This window comes from Pleurodeles waltl, chromosome 9 (genome assembly GCF_031143425.1).
Source record: "Pleurodeles waltl isolate 20211129_DDA chromosome 9, aPleWal1.hap1.20221129, whole genome shotgun sequence".
NCBI lineage: Eukaryota > Metazoa > Chordata > Amphibia > Caudata > Salamandridae > Pleurodeles > Pleurodeles waltl.
Window position 1 is genome coordinate 964,271,808 of NC_090448.1, and position 25,789 is coordinate 964,297,596.

General features: G+C 44.8%; 1 protein-coding gene across 2 annotated transcripts in view; it reads right to left on the reverse strand.

Annotated features, from left to right (window-relative positions):
* TSHR (thyroid stimulating hormone receptor) overlaps nt 1-25,789 on the reverse strand; it is a 658,981-nt gene that overhangs the window by 247,301 nt on the left and 385,891 nt on the right. For both annotated transcript variants that reach the window (XM_069208364.1, XM_069208363.1), the window contains 3 exons: nt 19,280-19,354; nt 14,838-14,912; nt 1,648-1,725 (listed from right to left, as the gene is read on the reverse strand). In XM_069208364.1, the coding sequence (XP_069064465.1) occupies nt 1,648-1,725; nt 14,838-14,912; nt 19,280-19,354 (228 nt within the window). The remainder of the gene's footprint in view (nt 1-1,647; nt 1,726-14,837; nt 14,913-19,279; nt 19,355-25,789) is intronic.

Genomic DNA, 25,789 nt, shown 5'->3' on the forward strand with positions numbered 1-25,789 from the left:
ACTGTCTCCAATTTGTGTTCTTAATTGATCAATATGTCATTGTAACCAGATGTGTACATTGTAAAGTCCCTGACTCCTTATTGAAGCAAGGTCCATTCTATATACATTATTGAAGCTCAAAAATACATGATTGTAAAAAAAATATATGAAATGGTCTTTTACCTGGATCAAAGGTCATGTTATAACCCATCCGGTGATGTACTGAGGTCATAGGGAGTGTGCTATCACGTTTGTTGATCCTATGATGAGTGCGAATTGGTGCCTCTGGCATTAACCACACCACATACTGAGGATGGCAGAGCATTGGCTTTCATCAGTTAGGGCCGGGGCAGGGGGTGAAATCAGCAGATGTACCGACAGTATTGTGTTTATCATCTTAAGAAATCTTTTGATCTCACTGTGAGCGAATCCATCTCTTGGCGAGTCCCTTTAAGGCCAGTGCAAGAAATGGAAGAGAGTTTTTGTGCCAGTTTGCAGCTGAGAGCAAATTGTGCTTTCCTGGGATTGGTGGTAGCACACACTAACAGCTTTTGGTTGGTGGCATATGCAAGTGTAAATGATGAGAAATGTGAAGATACCATGAAAACTGAGTTGGTTTTCCATCTGTAAGTCAGGCGCTAAAGACCAGAGGCACCCGGTCCCTGATTTTGGTGGTGACACCGCAGTGAAATTGCTGGTCAGTTGCAAACTGGTCAACTTTAAGATATCCGTGGTATTTTCTTGGTCTGCTAAAGTAGATAATCTTCCATTTTTGCACAATTTTACACTAATTTACACCAGAACATGCACATTGCAACATATAGTATGAATGTGCAGCCTGGTATTCAAATTACACCTGCATCATATTTTACTGCTGAATCCTGTTGTAAACATGAGCTAAATAGGTGCATAAGCATGGCGCCTGGAAGGTGAGGAGTAATAGTGAACGGAGCTCCTTTGCACAGTTCCACTTGCATAAACAAGTTACTTGTCCGTTTATGAAGACAGCGGGCGGTGACGTGCTGCCCAAATATGTTTGTAAAGTAAGTGAACCAACAGTTGGGATTCTTTGCAAGCAGAAATGGTGAGTACACCATTGGCCACGTATATGACCAAGTGTCATTTTCAGACAAGTGGACTTGATTATTAATTCATGATAGTGCTTTTATTCAATGCGCAAAGAAGCCCACGGGCCGCACTGGCACTTCTCCTTTCAGCTCTACGGGTACTGTGGCCTGACAATGACAGCAGGTAAAGGGCCAAGTTATTCTCCAGCAATTCGCTTGAGGGACAAGACCAGCAGCTTAAAGGTATGCAGGTCCCTAGCACCTGTAGTGCAGTCGCAGCTCTCACCCATCCCTCATACAGCACAGAAATTCCACTAACATCAGGCCACCGGTGCTAATGTATTTTGTCTTGATATGTTTGAGTTTGGTCTTGTATACAGGTTACCATGACCCCGATACTTGGTTAATTTTTGTGCATTCATGTAGGTCTAAATTCCCAATCTGGAAGCAGGCAGCTGTCCCGGATGTGCAGCGATGCGAGTCTAAAAGTCAGACCTGTAGATCAGGTAAATTGAACCCTCGAAAAAAAAAGCTGAGTCACCCACAATAACTGAGATCAAACTGGCTGTGTCAGGTCGTTAGCACCAGGCCCAGTACTTACAGCGTGAGAGACTCATTGCACAGCCCACGGAATGCGCTGGCCGGGACGGAAGTGATGTAAGGGTTATCAGCAATTTCCCTGCAAAAGAAAATGAGACTCTTAGAACCATAATGACATCAGTACCTGGTAGCGAAGGTGCTCAGTTGACATGTAGATGGTTGTTGCCATAACTACAAACATTGTAGCGATGTTTGTGAAGGACCATTACCTTCCATTATCCCCCATCCTAACCTCATTAACACATGCAAACAAAGGTATGCTCTGGAGTACACATTTTAAACCCATGCACCTCCGTTGTGTTCAATCAAGACAAGAATTTGACTGCAGCTAAGGCCCACCATGTCTAGAGGGTTGGCCTATTTCCTGCATGGTGTCAGACCAGGGCCAATGAAATTATGTGGCAGGGGATCACAAAATAATGCACCACCGGTGACTAAATTATGTGGCAAGAAAAGATAAATTATGCTGCATAAAGTGGGACATTTTTGGATGGGATAATTTAATTATGTTGTCGTTTTTACATGTGTCAATGCTGTCCGGGCAAAGATTTGGCCCCACTAGTGCCTGTTTAACAATTACATAGAGAAATAAGATATTGAAAGGTGACCAGCTAATCTTTGTAAAAGGCCTTATATTGTGCAGGAACATATTTTGCAACATTTTTAGTAACTTTTAGTCCATTTGAGCTAGAAACATTTTTTGCTCAAATCTACAGATTATGCAGCGAATGATGGATTATGTGGCAAATCCATAATTATGTACAAAAAGCTGAGACCACAGAAGCTCTTTATCCCAGTGAACCTGCCTCAGACTCCCGATTTACTCATGCTTACTCCCTTTTAGCATGACTCGCTGCCTGTTTCTTTATTAGGTTTCCAACAAAAACAAATATGTAAAAGCAATGGCCTGAAACAGGAGTTTACAGTGCAGAGGTGTGTGAGTGATGTTTAGCTTAGGAGTTGTACTGGAAGCGTATCTTTACAGTACAAATTCCTATGCATAGACGAATTCTGAACCATGTTACACATTGTATGTCTACTGGGTGGTGCAGTATAGGTGCAATGTGTGGAATGTTTGGTGAAATTATAAAATTTCTCCTTGTTAACGCCTGCTTCAAATAGGCATTCGTTTAAAAAAAAAAAAAAACTGGTCTATCTCATTAGTTAAGGTTTTGCACCAAAAACTATCAGTGCTTGTGCAAATCTGCCAAGAAACACCTAGTAAAGCAACCTTAACATAAGGTTGTGCAAAACAGCAAATAGTGTACTTTTCCCTTGCTTACTTCCTTATTTGCACAACTCCTTGCCTGTTTCTTTTTTCGGCTTCTGTAAGAAATTGGGGTTTTGGTTAAAAGCGGTGGAAGCCCCACTCATGCAATAACCAAAATCTTTGAAGGATGACCCACAAAACTCATCAAATGTACTTGTTCTTCACACTCTGGTAGCTTGGCATAAAGCAGTCAAGCTTATTCTAGAGAAAAGTGTAAAGTATTTATGCAGCACACAAACAGTGATAAACTGAAAACACAATAAAAATCTAACACCAATTTAGAAAATAAAGGGTAAATATTAATAAATAAAATGAGACCAGAACAACAAGAATCCAATCAGTAGGACCAGAGATATACAATTTCAAAGTTTTAGGTAGCTAAAGCACCTAAAAGCACAAAGTGCCACTTGTGGTCCTCTGGTCATGCTATTGCTATACCTGGGGAAAGTCACAAGAGCAGGCCAATCAGTTGGAGTGCATGCTAGATACACAGTCCAGGTTAGACCACTGCAAACAATACCTTCTCAAAGTCCAGAGCAAAGAGTTCTGTTCTCAGTGGAAGAGGCTTCAAGGAGCAGGGAGAGCATCATGGATGTTAATTGCTGCAGCACAAGGAGCAGACCTGGTGTCATGGGCGTTCGTCGCTGCAGCATGAATACAAGGATGCACATTGGGGATGGTCATTGCTGGAGCTTCACGTTGGCGTTCGCCACAGTGCTGTACAATGAAGTGCAAATCTTACGTTGCCGGTCGTCACAGGCAGTCGCTGTAGCGCAAACAGACAGGTTCAACTGAGCTCTATTGGCAGTCATTGTAAGCTGCAGAGTCTCGGCACAAACGGGCCCGTTTGCGGTCACCAAGAGCCCAAACTTCAGTATTTCACAGTTCTTTACAGAGGAATGCAGTCTGATGCCAGTGAAGGTTCTAGGACCTGGGGATGCACCTCTTGTGGATAAGGGACGCACTCTACCGGAGGCTAGAAGGGATCAGGCCGGTCCAGTTGCAGGTCCAGACAGGTCGGTGGAGCAGGTCAGCTGCGCAGTTGCAGGAAGACCTCTGGAGCTTGTTGCCTCTCTGTAGCTCAGGACAGAACGTCAGCCAACTCCTCCTGAAGTCACTCAGGTAGTGTGGGATGAAGGGATCAATTTCAGCATCCATTTTCAGAGCTCAGGGCAGGCCTCAAGCAGCAGGACAGTCCTATGGGCAATGAGAGAGGCCTCGAGCAGCAGAGCAGCCCTCCCTCTGGGGAACAAGGCAAGCCTCAAGCAGCAGAGAAGTACTCTGGGGAGAAAAGCTGACCTCAGGCAGCAGAGCGGTCCTCTGGGAAACAAGTCAGACTTTCGTTTTGAAAACATTCCACTCACTTTATGTCTTCTGTGCAGTATAGCAATTTGTAATGAGTAGAATGTTTGGAGAAATTAAAACATTTCTCCTTGTTAGTGTCTGTTTCCAGGAGGCATTAGTTGTTGATACAATGTCTCATCTGTCTATCTATCTTAGTAGATGAGGCTTTACCTCAAAAACTATGGGTGCTTGTGCAAATCTACCCAAGTAATACTCAAGTAATAGCTCCTTGATACAATGTGGTGCAAAGCAGCTCAACGTGCTTAAAACTGAAAACAGGTCGCATTTCCAGTAAAAAATATCTTTTGTGCTATGAAGTAAGTACCCTTGCAAGGCTTTGCAGTGCTTCGTATTACTTTGTGTGACTTTGCTATGGTGCAATATATTTGAAAAGTGTTTAAAAGCTTCGGTTTGGAAGTTCAAAAGGCAGAGATGAATGTGAATATTTGAAGTGTCTCTACAAAGGCAAGGATTTAAAAGCCATGTACCAAGGCATGAGTTTCAAGGCAGTCCTAAGATAGACACTTTAAAAGCCAGGCATTCGGACTGCTATTCCAAAAGTAGAAGTATGATTTCAAAAAGCAGGCAGTGATATACAGGTTAAAAAACAAGGTAAAAATGAGTTTTCAAGTGAATTAATTTTGTTAACCTTAGCTCTTTGGTATTTGCTTTTTAAACTTTCTACCTCCTTCACATTTTGAAGAGCTTCAGCAATTAACAAGACCATTAAGTGGGGGTGGTGTGCAATAATTCATATCCCGTAGTGTGGTCAGAGAGTTAAACGCCTAAGGCAGAGACAGCAGAAAAGTTGCAGGGAACGAGTTTGATTCCAGGCTAATTCAGGCATCCATCTTTCTGACGTTGGCGAATCACTTTCCTTTAAATCTTGCTGAATGTGCCCCGATGCTGCTGACAACATGAGACTTTCAGGGTGTTCGTGCACATTCAGTTCACTTCACACAGAGGTGCCGCCTGCAGGGTTCTTGTTTCCTTTCCTACACTCTCAATCTGAATTATGAGTCGTGCTGGGAGTGGTTAGTAGTCAAGCAATCACAGCGGAACCATTGCCTCCAGATTTAGCAAGAAGCAAAGGTACATTCGCGTCACTTTGTACGTTTCCAAGAGATAAAGTGAGATTAAAAATTGTTTTTGACTCTAAATCTGTTTCTATGTAAAAATGTATGCTTTGTGTGAATGTCATGTATGTCTGTGCCTATAATTACGCACAATACAAGGGAAATATTTGTCTAAAAAAATCAATTCATAACAACTATTTTCACTACCCAACTGAATCTATTTAATCAACCTTAAATAATGACAGATTGTATGAAAATCAGAAAAGGTTCAAACAGTATGTTTTGTCAGTTACACACCGATCTTTAAAGTAGGTGCGCAACTCAGGTTGCTATGGTACCTATTATGTGTAACTGGAGATCTGCATGTTAAAGTAGAATCTCTGCAGGAGAAGCTTTAACCCACTGAGCTGCCTAATACAAAATATGAAGCTGTGGCTTACACGTTGCAGAGAGCCGCATCAACCCTCCAAGCCGTTTAATGAACCGAACCTATCACTGAAGACTAAAACAGATCTCTGCACAGGTTGCATTAACCAAATTAATTATCTGGCCAAATATATGCAGCGTGAGACTTAACTATCTTAACGATATTTAAAAGCAGTCTTTTTCTAACTATTGAAGTATGAATAACTTTTCTATACATTTCCGTTTAATTCTATAGTGAGCTTTACTAACACTTCTTAGTTTTGCCAATTTATTTGGGGTTAGAGTCCGTACAAAAAATAATCCATAAACGGACTTCAATTTAACAGCTCTTGATGGCTCTGTTCTTCATGACTCCGCCGCCTTTCTGCCGTACAACGAAACACAACTTGTCAGTTCTCGAGGCATTTTTTTTCCATTTCCTGCACTGATTATTATTATTAACTTGTCTAATCTAATATGTCATGCTGTTTTGGGACTAGACCTTCTAGTACTGTATAATTAACAGATCACATGCAATATCTGGTGGTTGAGGATCAAGTCAGAGCTGAGGGAATGATCTTGTCAGACATGAAATCAGGTTCGTTTTAGTGAGGTGCCCTAAATTGAAATGGTGGTGCCTGATTATTTTGCCTTGTCAGTGTGCTGTCTAGCTGAGCGGCTGCTGTACCGCAGTTACTCATTAGATGGCAGCACATCCGAATGAAATTCCATCCAGGCTTGAAATTTCGATCATTCTCAGCTCTGGGACGGGACCGATAGGCTACACCTAAACTGCAGCAACTCCATTATATACAGATTATAGAAATGTATCTGAATAGATGGGAATCCAATACAGTTGCTTATGCTGAAAAACGTACATACATAATTTTCAAATGTTTCTGATCACAGCAAAATTCCTAGCTAGTGTTCCCAAAGAGTCGTTCAATATTTTTCAACAGACCAAGGGCCCAGCCTCATTTAGAGACAAGCGATCCTTAACTTCTTCCTTGACAGAGCTCCTATTGGCTCCATCGACAGAAAACTTCTCCACAGCCCGAACTGGCAGTGAGGAACAGAAAAAATAATAATGCCCCCCCAGCCCCGCTATCAAAACCGATAGCGACCATTAACCAAACTTTTTATACATTGAATGTAGTTCCCATCAATGTACAGAGATGACCCCTAGGCCAGCGACCAGCACTAAATTTGTCCTACACTACAGTTATAAATTGTTGGGATAAAGCGCTCCAAACTCAAAGGCCCTACATTCCTCTTTGTTGCATGGCTACCGTAAAACTTACTCAAGGTCTTAGAAAAAGATAACTTTCACAAGTGTATTGTCGCTAAATTGATTATATGTTTACACCTGTGCGTTAATCGAAATGAACCAGCCGTCAGCAAAATTTTAGATCCAACTATAGTATTGGGCAAATTCATAAATATGCACTTCATGTAAGTGCAGAAATATGTTTCTTGTGCAAAATTGCACATGTATCAAAACTCCAGTTCAAAAACCCTTTTGATTAAAGGCTATGGCAAAACATGCAAGTTGTGTTTTCAAGCAAAGCTGTGCAGAAACATCTCCATGAATTTCATACTGATTTTGCTGAAGATAAAATCGGCAAAAAATATGTAGTTTGTTGTCCTAAATATTTTAAAAGCCCTTGAAATTTAATATTTTTATTTCCAAAGCTCGAGATGTAAAAGCATGCATAAGCGTTGTCTCACAATTGCGTCCTTCCTAGTCTAAACTTAGGGCCAGATTTAAGGAAAAGTAGAGCAGCGTGGTGCTGCGCCAAAATTAGCAGCGCCGCCTTGCGTCACTTTAGAGGCATAGGGATGCGCTGTATTGAAGTGACTACGGCGTACCCTGCGTTTCCCCCTGCGCTGGCGCTAAATTTAGCTGCCAGCGCCAATGCAGGCATCCTTGAACCATCGTGCAAGGATGTCGGCGTTGAGGGGTGTGCTTGTTTATGTGCGGGAAGGTGTCCCCTCCTGCACATAAACAATCACTATTTGCGATTTGGCACTTCTGTGTGTGCTGCACAAAGCAGCACACACAAGTGCCAAAGCGTTATTTTCAAATGATTGTTTATGTGCAGGAAGGGACACCTTCCCACACATAAACAATCATTTCTGGCATTTTGCTCATCCTGTGCGTGCAGCAAAATGCAGCACGCATAGAAAAAGCAAAAAACAAGGAGGACTATCAGTATTCCTCCACGTTGCGCCCTGCTAACGCCACCCCTTGGGGTGGCGTTGAATTTTGGCGCTGCCTCAGGTTTACGAGATTTCATAAATCTGAGGCAGCATCAAAATGCAATGGGTGTTCCTGTGGCACGTCCACAGCAACACCCATTGCATGCCCCTTCCACGCACAGTGGTGTGCGGAGAGGGGCTGTATTTACAAGGTGGCGTTAAACCACAAAATGTGGCTTAACGCCACCTTGTAAATACAGTGCTGTGCTTAGAGCAACAAGAGCATCACTAGAAGTGACGCTCCTGTGGCGGTAGGGGCCTATAAATGCAGCCCTTACTCTCTGGACTTGCCCCAATGAATATAGAAGTTGTTCAATTACAAATATATTTCTATGTGATTCCATTTCAGAACATGAGTTTTGGTTATTGGATTATGTATGCTCAGATGTAAAACGAAGGAAAATTCAAAATGGATGAAGATCCTAAGGCGAAAGGGAGGTGAAGATTGACCCTAGGGTAGGTCGCTCCCCCCGCCGCTGCAGCTCCACCTGCTCAGGCCCCTGCCACCTCCAGCAGAAGTGCTCCATTGCACTCCCCCTGTCCAACCCCTCATTTCTCGTCTGTCTTCTGTGCTCTCTCTCTGTGTCCAAACTCCTTCGTTTTTCTTCTGCTCTGCTCTGCTCTCTGTGTCCAAACTCCTTCGTTTTTCTTCTGCTCTGCTCTGCTCTCTGTGTCCAAACTCCTTCGTTTTTCTTCTGCTCTGCTCTATGTGTCCAAACTCCTTCGTTTTTCTTCTGCTCTGCTCTCTGTGTCCAAACTCCTTCGTTTTTCTTCTGCTCTGCTCTGCGCTCTGTGTCCAAAGTCCTCAGTTTTTCTTCTGCTCTGCTCTCTGTGTCCAAACTCCCTCGTTTTTCCTCTATTCTCTCTCTTTGTCCTAGCTGCCCGTTTTTTCTTCTATCTCCCGTGAATTTCCCCTTTTTCTCCTACTACTCTTCTTTTTTGGCCTCCCGCCCCGCCCTCTGCTTTCCCGCCGCTGCCACCTGTGCGGCCCCGCCCCCGCTCCCATTCATCGCCCTCCCTCCCGCCTCCCGCCCCCAGCTGACCCCTCCCCCCGCCTCCCTCTTATGGCGGCCGCGCCGCTGGCGCGCCAAAGGCAAACCCGTCTGCGCACATCCATGCCTGGACCACGCCCAGCACCAGAACCCCTGGCCCCCAGCGCTCCCAAAACCTGCAGCACTGCTACGACGCCGCCTCCCTCCACGCACTCAACCCGGGACGTACCACAACCTGCTACCAAGCCAGCCCGAAATGCACTCATGGACCCTTCGCATGTCAAACCTGCAAGTATACCTTCCACCGCGACTGCACCCCGTCCACCAGCCCACGCGCCAACAACAACCACCTCAAGTGCATCCTCATCAACGCACGCTCCGTCCACAAACACGCCATTGAACTATGGGACCTCCTGGACTCCTCCACACCGGACGTCGCCTTCATCACTGAGACCTGGATGAACGCCTCATCGGCCCCTGACATCGCGATAGCCATCCCCGATGGCTACAAGATCGCCAGGAAAGACCGCACCAACCAAGTCGGAGGAGGAATCGCCATCATATACAAGAGCTCCATCAACGTCACTACCTCCACCGAAGACACTCCCCTCGCCGCCGAACACATGCACTTCCAGATCCACACCGACCCCAGGACCACCCTCAGAGGAACTCTCGTCTACAGGCCCCCTGGACCACGCGCCCTTTTCAGCGAATCCATCACAGACTTCATCTCCCCGCACGCCCTAGCCTCGCCAGACTACATCCTCCTCGGAGACCTGAACTTCCACCTGGAGCAGAACAACGACACCAACACCACCACCCTGCTCGACAACCTCGCCAACCTCGGCCTCAAGCAACTGGTGAACACCCCCACCCACATCGCTGGACACACGCTCGACCCCATCTTCTCCACCAGCAACCACGTATCCTTCAGCCACTCCTCCGAAATACACTGGACCGACCACAGATGTGTCCACTTCACCTTCAGACGCAAGACTCTCCACCTTCGCACACAACCTATCTCACGCAGACCTTGGAACACAATCTCCACAGAACAGCTACTCTCCACTCTCAACCACAACCAACCTACCACCACCTCCGCCGCCAACAACGCAGCCCTCAACCTCACACAGTGGATCACCAACTGCGCTGACAACCTCGCCCCCCTCAGAAGCCTCCCAAGACAGACCAACACCAGGAAACCTCAATGGTTCACAGACGCCCTCAAAGAATCCAAGAAAACCTGCCGTACCCTCGAGAAAACCTGGCGCAAAGATCACACCGCAGAAAACATGTCAGCCCTCAAAACCGCCACCCGCGAACACCACCAGCTGATCCGCGCCACCAAAAGAGCATCCTTCAAAGAGAGACTGGACAAGAACACCCACAACAGCAAAGAACTCTTCAACATCGTCAAAGAGCTCTCCAATCCCAACGCCAGCTCCAACTCCATCACGCCCTCACAAGAACTCTGCAACTCTCTCGCTACCTTCTTTCATCGAAAGATCACCGACCTACACAACAGCTTCGGACCACAGATCCCGCCGACCACCACAGAACCCACAGCCCCAGCCATCACCCTCAACACCTGGACACCCATCAGCGCCGAAGAGACCAAAACTACCATGAACACCATCCACTCCGGTGCCCCCTCGGACCCTTGCCCACATTACATCTTCAACAAAGCCGACGCCAGCATAGCCCCCTATCTCCAGACCATCATCAACAGCTCGTTTGCATCTGCCACCTTCCCCGAGAGCTGGAAACACGCAGAAGTCAACGCTCTCCTGAAGAAACCCACGGCGGACCCCAGCGACCTGAAGAACTTCCGCCCCATCTCGCTCCTCCCCTTCCCGGCCAAAGTCATCGAGAAGGCCGTCAACAAACAACTGACTAACTTCCTCGAAGACAACAACCTGCTCGACCCCTCCCAATCCGGATTTCGGGCCAACCAGAGCACGAAAACCACCCTCATCGCAGTCACCGACGACATCCGAACCCTGCTGGACAACGGAGAAACAGCCGCCCTCATCCTCCTCGACCTCTCGGCTGCCTTCGACACCGTCTGCCACCGCACCCTAATAACCCGCCTCCGCTCCACCGTTATCCAAGGACAGGCCCTGGACTGGATCGCCTTTTTTCTCTCTGACCGCTCCCAAAGAGTCTACCTCCCGCCTTTCCGCTCTGATCCCGCCGAGCTCATCTGCGGCGTCCCTCAAGGCTCCTCGCTCAGCCCTACTCTCTTCAATGTCTACATGAGCCCCCACGCCGACATCGCACGCAAACATCAACATCATCTCCTACGCCAACGACACCCAGCTGATACTCTCCCTCACCAAAGACCCAGCCACCGCCAAAACCAACCTGCAGGATGGAATGAAAGACATCGCAGAATGGATGAAACTCAGCTGCCTGAAGCTGAACTCAGACAAGACAGAAGTCCTCATCCTCGGAAACTCCCCGTCCGCCTGGGACGACTCCTGGTGGCCCACGGCCCTGGGCACCGCACCTACCCCCTCAGACCACGCACGCAACCTCGGATTCATCCTGGACCCCCTCCTCACCATGACCAAGCAAGTCAATGCCGTCTCGTCCTCTTGCTTCCTCACACTCCGCATGTTCCGAAAGATCTTCCGCTGGATCCCCGCAGACACCAGAAAAACTGTGACCCACGCCCTCGTCACAAGCCACCTGGACTACGGAAACACCCTATACGCAGGAATCACCGCAAAACTTCAGAAACGTCTTCAGCGAATACAAAACGCCTCTGAACGCCTCATCCTCGACGTACCCCGCCACAGCCACATCTCCGCCCACCTGAGACACCTACACTGGCTACCCGTCAACAAAAGGATCACCTTCAGGCTCCTCACCCACGCACACAAAGCCCTCCACAACAAGGGCCCCGAATACCTCAACCGTCGCCTCACCTTCTACACGCCCACCCGTCAACTTCGATCCACCAGCCTCGCTCTCGCCGCCGTCCCTCGCATCCGCTGAACCACTGCAGGTGGAAAATCCTTCTCCTACCTGGCAGCCAAGATATGGAATTCCCTCCCCACCCACCTCAGGACCACCCAGGACCACCTCACCTTCCGGAGGCAGCTCAAGACCTGGCTCTTCGATCAGCAGTGACCCCCCCCCAGCGCCTTGAGACCCTCACGGGTGAGTAGTGCGCTGTATAAATATGATTGATTGATTGATTGACTCTTGACTTTGAGCCGAGTATGTTCAAGTGGTGGCATTTGTTTTAGAACTTCTTTGCCTAATACCAGCATTGCAAAGTCACTGGCGCTCCACAGCAAATGTGTAGGCATGTTCACCACCAGCATCAATCTAAGCTGCTATGAGGTGTTTGAATCTACACCAAACCTTCATAGGTGAGTGGTATAATTACCACAGTCTACTTTAAACTCTTGGTGAAATCAGCCAGAGAGAAAAGCCCTAAACAAGAAAAGTTGCAGTGCTGGAAATTATTCTCAGAACACCAGAAGATTTAAATAGATGTTTAGAAAGTGGCAAAACATACGATTATCCAAGCACAATTTCTCGTGTAGAGGTTCCAGATGACCTGGTACAAATCTATTTTGCAGACTCAGTTGTTAATGTAGGGCTTTTGGGAATCCATTGATATTTTGTTTGGAAAAATGTCCTGTTGAGTTCAATTGCTTCTTGGAAGTGGGTGTTAATGGCTGCTGGTGTCTTAGCATCTTAGATAGTATGTTTAATTAAGTTGAATTTATAGGTACAGGATTCAAAGCCACATCAGTCGCAGAGCAGGAATCAGTGTACTGTGCGCAGGGAGTGGGAAAAGGAAAGTGATTGTTCGCTTCCTGCAGTTGAGGATATTGTCCAGGAAATCCTGATGTAGGGATATGGCTGAGGGATATCATTTAATACATCCTCACACCTGTGATAAACATATCCCAACTTGGAGATACTTAAAAAAGTGGAAAGTTTGGCAGATTTTACTGGCTGTATGTAACAATGCCCCCAATCAAGATGGGAACTGAAAACGTAGCTCTTGAGAAAGAATGAAACACAACTATCAAATTTTGAAAACATTTTGTTTGAGGTTTTCTTTTTTGCTATTCATGGAGGTTCCCGTGTTACCTCCACGTTTGAATTGTAGATTCTCCATTACTTTTTATGTTAATTTAAAAAGTTGGCCTAAACCTCTCCAAAGCCTAACTCCATTCTTCTGTATACCACAGATCCTGTTTCGTTTAATTTCCAGTTCCTCACACTCTTTCACTTAGCACCATTTTCCTTCTCTGCAGAGCACCACCTTTATAAGAAGTTCACCAGTTGTTCACCTGTTTTTTGTGGCTGTCTATCTCCCATCTTTCACTTCTGCACCTTTAACTTGGATGTCTAAAGCCTGCCTGGCTTACCCCAATGCCTACTATCTGTCGGTTTGTTGAAGCACCTGGAAAATAGAAGTGGGGGATATTTTATTGTAAGTGTAAGAGAATCTTAATGTGAAGCTTTTTCTGTTCATCCCTTCCTTCTACCACAGCCGAAAAAGGCAAAAGGCAAATGGTATCTCGCATTGAACCACACATTGCTGAAATATTATGGCCTGCCCATTGTGTCAGTCAATGACTGGTACATAACCGGAAGGGTGAGAAGGGAAAGATCAACTGGAGAATCAGCCAGTCACAGGCCCACATTACAAGTTGGGTGGAATAGGGGAAGTACATACATTACCCCGGAGTGAGGTATTTGCCACATACACTAAACACCTCCTCTGCTTTTGAACTTGCAAATGAGGCCCATGCGGAATTGGCATTTAACACACATAAATCCATATGTTTTGTTTGTTTGACCTGTCTTTTCCCCCAATAACTTTCCATGACAGTGTGATCACAGCCAGCGTGCAACCCCCTGTGCTTACTTTGTAACATAAGTGTTGGTGCTCAGAGTTTTACTCAGTAGCATGCAGCCAGCACAAGCAAATGTCAGGTTTGGGGGATGTTAGGGCTGCCTAGAGTTGATTCCACTTCATACCTCTCTCACCACAACCAAACACTCTCTTCCCATTTATTTCACTCTTGCAGGTTCTTTTTCTTCTCTGCTTTCTCGCCTTTCTCATCACTTTTCCACCATTCTCTTCTTAATCCATTTTCTTCCTTTCTTTCTCATGTACTTGGTCAAAGTCTGATAATGAAAAGTAAGTCCTGGTCTCCAAAAATGAGTGCTGCTGGAACCCACCTGCAAGCACCTGCTGACATGAAGCGCCGGCAGCGTGCATCTTCTTAGAGGGTTTTAAAGTGGGAAGTGCTGGTCACCCAAAACTCAAGCGTTCTGTGAATGTTAAGGTGTGGGATCTTCCCTTTTTTCTTGTCTGCCGCCAAAGTGGATTTAGATTTGTTTTTCCTATGATCACTCCGCAACGAAACTAAAAAAAGAGGCAGGATTTTACTGCTTCACACTCTGACAATTGACCACCCCTTTTAATAATTTGTTCTCCAATTTGTTATTTTTAATATTACACTTTTTCATTTTATCTTCACTAATTTTTCTAGTTATTTCTCTTTTTACAGTTGTACATTTTCACTTACTGAACCTTAGAGTAGTTTTTTGAAGAACTGCAAATCATTTCCTGCAGAATGGATGATCAGACCTTTTCTGGGATAGTGGGTCAGCACTATTGAACATCAGCGAAACGGAGGGAAGGCACAAATACAAAATTGTTAAATCTGACCTGCATTGACCATTATCATCTGGTGTCAGTAACACTGAGGAATGAGATCCTTCGTTACTTGCAAAGGTAACTATATATGGTCCAGAAGCAGAACTTGGGTGTCGGGTTACATCATACAACACAGCTGGAAGTACTTACAGTATTAAATTCATATCAGCAGAAAACACGTGAGTGAGATCAGGAAACAAGGCAAGTCCAGTGTTGAAAATCCCGCTGTATCACGACAGTAGTCATGTAAAGAGAGGGAGAGATAGAGAGAGAGTAAATGTAAATTATAAACACAATTTACATCTATTGTATGACATGAGATTGAGTAGTAGAAGACTTCTGGTCAGATTGCGGTAATACCCACCCACAGGGGCCTTAGTGGCAGATAATCTACTAGGAGGATGTGAGGTATATTTTTTTAATTCTAAGCACTGCATTGCTGTAGGCACTTTAAACAAATGAGTATCGAGCTAGCCCTAATGTGCCACCTTGTGTAGTCAAAAATCCATCCCAACTCGGATATATTATTGTTGTTGTTGTTGTTATTATTATTATTATTATTACTACTACTAATAGTAGTATTAGCAGTATCAGTAGTAATAGTAGACACAGAATTAGTAGTGACATAATGATTATGCTAATAATCATAATAATAATAAAATCGTAATCACAATAAGTATTTAACACATTAAACAAAGTTCTGTACATTGAACCTTTCTCTACGCAATTATTATTACCCAATCAGAATTGGTACTCATTTTATCGACCTCTGAATGATAAAAAGCTGAGTTGACCTTCTAGAAGTTCAAACCTGCAGATCACAGAAAGATCTCAACCAAGAGCACACAATTCGCCGACCTCTTTCACCCAAGTCCTGCTAGACTCCCACACATTTGTGGCTTTCTGGTCAGTTGTCAGAGCAGATCAAATATTGTGAGGCTACAATTTTTGTGCAGTTGTGGCCTTTGAATCAGTAAGAAGGTGTTTTTCATCCTCTGTACTCTGGCCACTTTGAGTGCGTGGGCTTTACATGTGTGGAATGCTGCACGAATGGGAGAAAGTTAAATCACACGCCAGATGTTTTAGCATTAAGCGCTGTGCCTGAGAGTGGCTGAGAAATTAGTGACCAAAAGGCACCATGTTCCTACCTTAAAGCTACCTTGGCTTCACACTTCTGAGTTCATGTCCCTGTGGTGAAATTCTAACCCTATATTGAAATTTTTCAACCAGGGGTTCAGAATGATTAATTCCGCTTGTAGAACTGGCGGGATTTGGTGACTCCGCAATACTCTTGCCTAAGTAGATTTTCTATTCGAGTGGCAGCAAAACAACTCAAATGGCTGTGCACTCTTGCACACCCCATGGTGTGGTCCACGCTGACTTTTCAGCGATGCATGCACTACTTGCACTAAATTGCTGCAACATGCATATTTTCCACCCATTGGTAGAACTCGTTGGAATCTCGCAGAGTGTTTATGTCACTCCGAGGAATTCTGCAGAGTGAAACTCCAAGAGTTCTGCCCACCCCTAGTTGTCACCCCCCTCGAGTAACCACACTATTACCACACCCATACACCACTGGCTACTGAGGGATGTTGGAGAACTGCTAAGGGCTACATCTCGCACCAATAGGTGTGACAGACTCTCTCCTTTTTGTCTGCGCCTCATTCGTTGCAGAGAGGGAGGCCATTATCAGCACTTGCTCTCAAGCCAGGGGGAATATAGATACTATTTGTGAGGGCTCTGTGAGGTAAGCCTGCCTGGTTCAAGGCGTATCTACACTCACAGTGTAAATCTTGCTTCTAACAGCAATTCCCTTACGTAGTATTCACTACCATCTGAATTTCATTATTAATGATTGAGAGGTCTTGAAATAAAGATTTCTATTTTTTGAGATACCCTTTGTCTTTACTTATTCTCCAGTTGATCGACGTATGCCTACTAACCCTGTTTAAGGGAAACTCTCTTGGAGGTCAGATGTTCAGTGGCTTGAGGGAGGTTGTCCATACGTCAAGCACTTGGGATGCCTAATGTTTCAAACTTGCTGCAACTTCTTGTAAGACCTCATTCTCCCTTTACTAACGGACCACGCCCTTTCATTATTTTCTCTAACGTGCATACAATTAACGGTGCTGTTTTCAATCAGAACAGATACTCAGACTTAGCTCTTCTTCCACTAGAGATGCTGCCAGTTCAGTGGCAATACCTTTTATCAGCACGTTGCAAAGGAAACTAGAACGTTATTGTCGTGGGTGGTTCCACTGCTTCTAGAGAAGGTACTTTTCACCCAAGTTACCTACAACAAATATGTGGTCGGTATATGTCAAATAACTTCTTCAATTACTATAATTTTAACCACAACTCTATATAACCCTTTGTGTGACCTATCTAGTCAATCGGGGCTAATTCTGGCCAAATAAAAGACAACTCCTCATTCATCTGACAAAGAAACTAGACAGGAAGTGAAAAACAGGGGAATCTCCTGTAGATTCACTTGCTATGACTGACTACGCTTTCATGCGGTTCCCAGCATGCTGTTTCTGCAACGTACAGTGCCCGCGCTCTCTTGATTCAATAACGAGTGGGCCATGACGAACATTTATTTAGTCACCTACCCAAAATAAAAGAAACACACTTTAGGCTATGAAATATACAGCAACTTTCGCATAATTCTGTTAAAATGTCTAAATGAAAACAACACAAGAAGTGAAACATCCAATTGTATAAATCACATCAAAAGCCATCGCATAAAGTAGAGTTTTCCTGTTTTTAATTAAACCAGTTATGGCTGATCACATCGTCATGCGTCATTTTGAGAGACATACCAAGCAATGATTTAGGTTAACATGTCTTATTTCTCTTTAAATAAAACCAGCAACAAAAACTGTAACAATGTTTCTTAGAGAAAAACAATATTCTAAAAAGAATGCATACAATCCAAAAACAAGAAAAAATGAGCTTCTCACTAAAACTGAGTGACTTTTTTAAAAAATCAGTTTGATCTATCTGATGCAGTTCATTTCAAGTATACAACACACCTTTCAATTATCTTCGTGTCCCTGTAGCATTGTGAAATCTTTTGGACTCTTCCTCAAAACATGTAATGTAGTGTAATTTCACTCTGCTTGTGGCAATGGTTCGGTGGTGTGGCAGTGTTCACATTGCGAGGGTGCTGGCCAGGGGGGCCCTTGCATTGTCCATGCGGAGTGCATGGAATATGCAGGGGCCTCCCTGTAGCCCCCTGCACCTGTTCTATGTCAGCCTTTTCATGGCGGTGCTACTGCCATGAAACCGCTGGTGGAGAACATAGTCATAATTCCCAGGGCAGTGCTGCTTGCAACCAATCTTGCTGTGCAATAGGGTTGAAGTTTGACCTTGCTGCTGTTTCGATGTTTTGATTTGGAAAAAAAGGCTTTTACCAAAACTTTCAATAGATTATCAATCTAGCTTTTGCCTAGGTGCTTGAACAAAGAGGTGAAATTTGAGCATGTTTTTCATTTAATTTCTTCACTCTTTGTTATTCAGTGATTCAGACAGAAAGACACCACTTATGCATGTGAACACTTTCTCCAAAACATTTTTATTATGTAATCAATTCCTCCTTCATTTGTCCTGACCTGCATTCGCAATTCAAGGGACCCCACTTTGAAGGAGTGTTCTGCTCTTTTTAATACATTGTTTCAATTCGCTTCAGCAGCTGATGTGTACATATTTTCTCAAGGAGTTTGTGCTGTGTTAAACTTTTCTTTTTGCTACCAGAGTGAAGTGGCAGAGCTGTTCAATTCAATCAGTCAACTGAATCACTGGGATAGCTAGAAAAGTTCCCCTCTTAGGTCATGCCATACCTTTTTGGTAAATATGATTTATGTCTACTTGAATGACATGTGGTTTATCACCTGGCCTATTAACCAACACAACATGGCTGATATTTTAAAATTTCCCCCTTCTTCCTTATTAGATATTATCACGTTGTCTGTGTATGTATAGAGTGCATGATACTGAAGGTTTCTAACTGTTTCTAATTTTTTGAAAGTACTGGACATGGGGCAGAGGGAGAGAAAGCAACTTACAAAGCATCGCCTAAGATGGAGAAATTTCCTGTTTCTGCAGCCAACAGCCAGGGGTGTAGCTTCAGGTGGGGTGTTTTGGGTGTTACACATCCTAATAAATGTATTTTCTGATAAATAGTGGGGTACAGGAGCTTTCGATCGGGTATGGTGAGGTGTCTGTCAGATTTCATCAGGAATTCTTTCACATACACAGACAAAAAGACACACAGTCTCCCTCTCTGTTTCGAAAGTCTTCAAAATAGTTGGTTATTTTACAATATGTTGTGTTTTCTCTCAGTTAGTACCCCTACCAATCTGCATTCTCTCCTGCGCCACAGCCCCTTAAGCCCTCCTTGTTGTAAAAATGTATTTTAACATTATATGCCAGCATGATTGTTGGGAAATCTGAAGTTCACACCATCCCTCACCAATCTTACTGACCATGCTACACCACTGCCAACAGCATGTCTACCATACCGTATCTCACCCACCAAAGATTAAACCGGGACACTGGCATGATGAACACACAGCACTTTTACTTACAGGTACTTCAACATGGGGAGATTCTTAAAAGCATCTGGATCGATGTACATCAAACTTCTTGTATTTCGAATTTCTCTGCAAAATAAAATCAACAAATATGCACTGATAAACAGTCCACCTGATACACTGCACAGGTCCCTCAGTTATTCTGTGGTATAAATATGTAAGATTTAAATAGAACAGCTGCAAAGTTGCATTAAAATATTAGGAAGAAATTACTTTTAGATATTAATGATATCCAAGAGTGAAAGTTTCTGTGTCCTTTAAATATTCCCTAAATCTGTATCTTTGAGTTTTATCCTAATTACTTTAGAATAATTTAATTTAAGAGGGGAACAACCAGGGGCGGCACCTCTGCTAAGCCGGAGGATCGGTGTCCCACTGGATTGTGGGGAAAGGAAAAAGAAAATGATAATAAAGCTACGTTATTATCATTTTATTTTTGCTGGGAGAAGGGGCAGGGCGGGGCTGGGCTGGAAGGAGGGGGCCAGAGGAGGGGTATGTGCACTTTGCATGTTCTCTACCCGGCTGTATTGCACAGCCAAGTGTAGAATATGCCCAGGCTCCCACTCCCAGTCTGAGCATCAAAGCAGGCCGCTCAGGCCATTCAGGACGCTAATGTTGCTGGTGACAGTAGCATTGTGAATGGTTGGGAGCCTGGGAACAGGAAGCGGACGAGGACGGAGGGGAGACAAACGCATCTCCCCTACAGGTAACCTTTTTTTTTTTTACCCTACCCCCCACCTCCCACCCCTATTCCCCCTCGCACCCCCACCCCGCCACCTCATTGAGGGGCAGCTGCCACTGGAAGCAACACCTCGAAGATTTGGAGCAAGAACAGGGATGGAGGGCCTTTCACCTCAGTGTTGATAGATCAGGTTTCACCAATCAGCCAAGAATGTTCTTACTGGATCTGGGAGCACTTCACTACAAATCTTTTAATTTTTGGGTGTTTGTTGACCACTTGAATCAGACTTCATGCTTGTTTTAAACAAACATAATTAAAACGGTCTGCCCAACTGAAATTTCACTTCAAAATTTACGATTTAAACAGTTTGCGTTTCTCGATTATGCCTTTTATTGGTAGTTAATTACTACATTATTTTCTTTGGTTGTGAATTGGGTAGGTGTACTCTTAATCTAACATTATATTCATCACAGAGTTATGCAGAGATTCCTGACACCAGTTCACGTCACCTTTTGTATGTTTGATGAACTGCCTTAAGTGGCCAAGGGTATGCCTAAACGTGTGTGCTGTGCTTGCTCTGCAGCTGGAACCAAGCCGCACCTAACTGAAGAGCCCCAATCAGCAAAAATCGGTCTTCGGTTCCTTGTGTTCCAATTAAGGAGTGCTCCTGGTTTGGCAGTTCAGTCAGGGCTGTTTCTAATGAAGCAGGGCAATACTGATCTGCATATGGCTGAGTCCAAACTGAGGTCACATTGTGGGCAGAGGAAAAATGGGATGGAATGCTACCCTATTGATTCCCAGTGATTAGGCAAAATGAAAGCATTCCTCCCATCACCTTTTGTGTGTTTGAAGACTGTTCAAATTAACTGTAGGCAGCTGAGATTGGGGCGGCAACAAAGCAATTAGGATTCACTTTGTAAGTCTACAGACGATATACCACATATGCATAGGGAAAGAAAAGGCACATTGAAATCATTTAACTTTGCACTACAAATCTATGAAAATGAAATGGATAATTTCATAAACAAATGATTTACAAAGCAAAGAATAAGAGCTAAAATGTAACTCCATAATTTACAACATGTTAAAATGCATATTAAAAAGCCCTAGGAGCACCTTCACCAGATGTTAGTCGCCTACACACGTTATTATCCTTAAGTAAAAATTTATTTACTAATAATGGCCATGAGTTTCTTGGATTTATATTGCCATGCCAACTGTCTCAACCTCTCAGGCAGTCTTATGATATGAGGGCACACAATTTGTCATCCAATGGGGCAATTCAATGTTACACAAATGATAGTTCCCACTTTGATTTAGAGCACAAGGACTCTATCCATCCTGCATCTGAGATGCACTGATTGCGTGTAGGCATTAGATGAGTGGGTGGGTGGAGAGTCTGATGGGGCACTCACATACGTTTTCTGGCATGCTTCTCAATGTAAGTCTTAACCAGGGTATAGTGCTTAGTTTCCTTTTAACACTAGCTATTTCTAATTTGCGGTGTAGTTCCATTGACATTAACATGATATTAAAATGTTAGATTGTCCACAATGAAGAAGCCAGTGTTGTAGTTCATAATATATTATCATTACAAAATCAGCCTGTGGTTCTCATCATAGTTTCATTGCATAAACGGGCAATGCAATGGGAGAAAACATAGTATAATTGCAAAAACAGGCAACATGTGTTTCGCCCACTGGACTTTGTCAAGGCTGTTACAATAAGATTGATCATATATTGGGGACTTGATAGCAGCAGGATCTGATTATACTATTTTTTGCTTTCAGCCACTGAAGGTAGCCTTGGCTGTTACTCCTTTAAAAATGTAATATTTGCACATTATGGGGGTCATTCTGACCCCGGCGGTCATGGACCGCCGGGGCCAGGGTTGGCGGGAGCACCGCCAACAGGCTGGCGGTGCCCCGCAGGGCATTCTGACCGCGGCGGTTTTGCCGCGGTCAGAAGTGGAAAACCGGCGGTCTCCCGCCGGTTTTCCGCTGCCCTTAAGAATCCTCCATGGCGGCGCAGCTCGCTGCGCCGCCATGGGGATTCTGACAGCCCATACCGCCATCCTGTTCCTGGCGGTTCGCCCGCCAGGAACAGGATGGCGGTATGGGTTGTCGTGGGGCCCCTGGGGGCCCCTGCAGTGCCCATGCCAATGGCATGGGCACTGCAGGGGCCCCCGTAAGAGGGCCCCACTTTGTATTTCAGTGTCTGCTTTGCAGACACTGAAATACTCGACGGGTACCACTGCACCCGTCGCACCTTCCCACTCCGCCGGCTCAATTCTGAGCCGGCGTCCTCGTGGGAAGGTGTTTTGCACTGGGCTGGCGGGCGGCCTTTTGGCGGTCGCCCGCCAGCCCAGTGCAAAACCCAAAATACCCTCATCGGTCTTTCGACCGCGGAGCGGTATTTTGGAGGGGGGAACTCTGGCGGGCGTCCTCCGCCGCCCGCCAGGGTGAGAATAACCCCCTATGTCTGTACATGCAGAGAACAGACACTGTTCATAAAAGGCTGCAGGCAGGACGTGAATGTACTGTGTAGATAATTGTGAGATTGCCAGCTTTTGTATTGCTGAAAGTAAAAAAATACATCAATTAAAGCTACATGAGTAATTAAATGGCTTCTGTAAGTCATCTAACCCAGTTTTTGATAACGGAACATAGCAAATGCTGCCACAACTACAATGCATGGGATGGAAGCAAATTAAGCTACAATAGAATTGTTTTAGTTGTGACAGACTTGCAAACTTTTTCTAGCATCCCCAATGGGAAAACCAACGTCTTTATATTGCCCAATCCTTCCTGTAAGAGTGGAACAATCCAGTGTACAGGTTTATTACCTTGTAGCCCCATAACAACCTCCATGCTCCCTCTCATTCTGCTGCCACATGGACTGAGATTATCTCAGCACCTAGAAAGCCTTGATAACTCACTAGTGCTGTACGGTGGCTCACCATCATATGTGTCTTTACACTATAATTTTCCCTCCCCAGTCCCAAGCGACAAACAAAATGGCGACTGCAACTTTCTTTTCAGGTTTCAGCTAGTCACTCAGGACCTTGCTTGTCACCTGGCTCTATGGATCCACTGCGAATGGATCTGAAAAGGATCCACATCCATAGATATCTATATTTTTATTTCTTTAATAACTCAAAAACTGCAGAATAGATTTTCACCAAATACCAAAAAGAGACCTTTTTGGACCAAGATCTAACTTTCTGTCAAATTCTGGGTAAATCTGGTTAGCAGTTCGGGCTGTAACTGTGTGAAAAATGCAAAATCTCCAAAGACATTGCATGTGGGTGTGGGTTACAGTTACCTCAGGACACAAATTATAGTTGCTTGAAATAAATCTAACTATTACAGTTTAATTTCTATGGTTTTGTGCGTGTAAATTCATAACCTGACTATAACATTCCTGTATCCTTTGGTTGAAACCTTTAGTGGACAAAAATAATAATAATATATATATATATATATATATATATCTATCTATATATATATATATATATATATAAATATATTCACTTTAAAAAATCGAAGATTACAGGGACTTTATACTTAAGCTTAGATTTCATTCGTACAAAACAATTGAAATTCAGCAGTTAGAGTTATTTCAAGTAACTATAACTTGCGGCCTAAGTTAACTATAACTTGTGTCCCCGCCATGCACAGTTATTTCTTCAATAATTTGACTTCTAATGTTTCATTTATATTTTTATTGGCGTTATAAAATTTGTCATGAGTGCTGTAATATCCAACTGTAACGTCTCTGTAACCTTTGCCTTTTTCAGTGAATTTCTATTTTTTTAAAATATAATGTAATTTTGATTACTACATGTGAATCCAACCACCGCCGTGCATGGCCTTTGGCCATGCGCAGTCGGGGTTCGCCACACCCAACCCCTGCCCAAGAGTTAGGATAATTTGTCCTTTACAGAAGTGGACCATCAACTGGTGTTCCTGCTACATTCCTATTTATAAGAGCTTCCTGATGCGGTTTAAGTTCTGTGAAATGAGGATCATGGCCAGGATGAAGCTCACCTGCTCGTTTATCCAACAGGAGTATATCCAACTGGAGCACTTTCTACTTGTTAGTTAGTAAGTGCTACCCCGTTGGTTAAATTTGCATTGTGGGGAGGGGGACCACGGCCCCCCTTCCCCAGCTGATTACGGCCCCAGGGACCCTTTCCCCCGGACCCACTACATTTCCATGGAGGAAACAATGTGACCCTCCCTCCCCTGGCCGACCCCATCCCCCAGGGCCTGGCTTCAATAAACAGAAGGGGGCCACGTGGCCCTCCTCACCTGGTCAATTTTGCCTCAGGGGACCCCAGGGCCAAGCCTTATTTTTTAATATATTTTTGTGGAAGGGATCCATGTGGCCCACCTCCCCTAGTCGATTTCGGCCCCTGGGACCCCTTCCCCCGGGGTCCAGTCTTATAATTATTATTTTTTGGGGGGAGCGGGACCACGTGGCCCCCCTCCCCTGGCCAATCTCGACCTCAGGGACCCCAACCCTGCGGTCCAGCCAAGTCACCTGGGTGCCCCATAGGCACTCAGTCAGCACCGTTGGGGACCACAGGGGGAGCCTGAAGGGCCCCACGGTCCCAGCCACCTCCCAGCCTCCTGCAGAATCTGGCATTTCTCTCACAGACAGGTAGCTACTAAATATGCAGCTCCCTCTTTGTGAGAGCAATTGTTTCCTCTGTTTCCCTGCCTGAAGAGATGCAAGCAGGAAAAGAGACAAAACCTCAGTTTCCTGCAAGTGTAGTTTTTCCTCTAACTTGGCGGGAGCTGTCAAAGCTCCTGCCAAGTCAGAGCAAACAGCTATGTCCTGGGGGTGGAAACCCCAAGACATAGCAGGAGATGGTTTTACGAGGGGGTGACGCGGCCCCCCCTCCAATGTTGTATTTGCCTCGGAGAGGTTGTGGTCTCTGGAGCCCACAATGGACCCCCTTCATTCTTTAAATTCAGCCCGGGGAGATGGGATACCCGGGGCTACGGGGGGCCATGCACCCCCGCATTTATTTAATCATTTGCCCCACGGAGGTGGCGGTTCTTAGGGCTAGAGGGGGCTGCGCGGGCCCCCTTAGCGTTTATTTATTTATTTGCCCTGGGGAGGTAGTGGTCCCTGGGGCTGTGGCGAGGCTGTGCTGGCCTCCTTGGATTTATTTCTTCATGTGCCCTGGGGAGGTGACAGTCCCCAGGGCATAAATAACCCAAGGAGGGGGCCCCATGTGCCCCCCTCCTTTATTCTTCATATGCCCCCAGGACCTGGCCCACTCAGAGGCTTTAGTAAAACAAGGGCGGAAGACTGCACTGTTTTTTATTTTTTAATTTGTTGCCACAAATTTGCCATGAATTCGCTGTAAATTTATTTTTACAAAAAATGTTGTGAATCTTCCTCAGGGCAACCACCAGTAGGATATATATGTATATTTCCAACAATTGACAACCAAGTTAAATGTGGCACTCCCAGGATATCACTAATCTTCTTGTTTAATGATTAATGAACCAAACACCCAACGCGTTTCGACCAACAAAGTCTTGATCACAGTTAGTGAGTACTTCATTCATTTCTTTTTTATATAGTTTCCCACCCAGTGCCATTATGTGACATTGTGGGATACATAGCTCCAACAATTAACAAACGAAACAAAACCAAATAACACAATCAAATCTAAGGTGGTCATTATGACCCTGGCGGTATTATAATCGCAGGGCCAAAACGACGGGAGCACCGCCAACAGGCTGGCGGTGCCTCCCGGCGTATTTTGACCGCGGTTGCACCGCCAATGGCCCCGGCGGATGTAA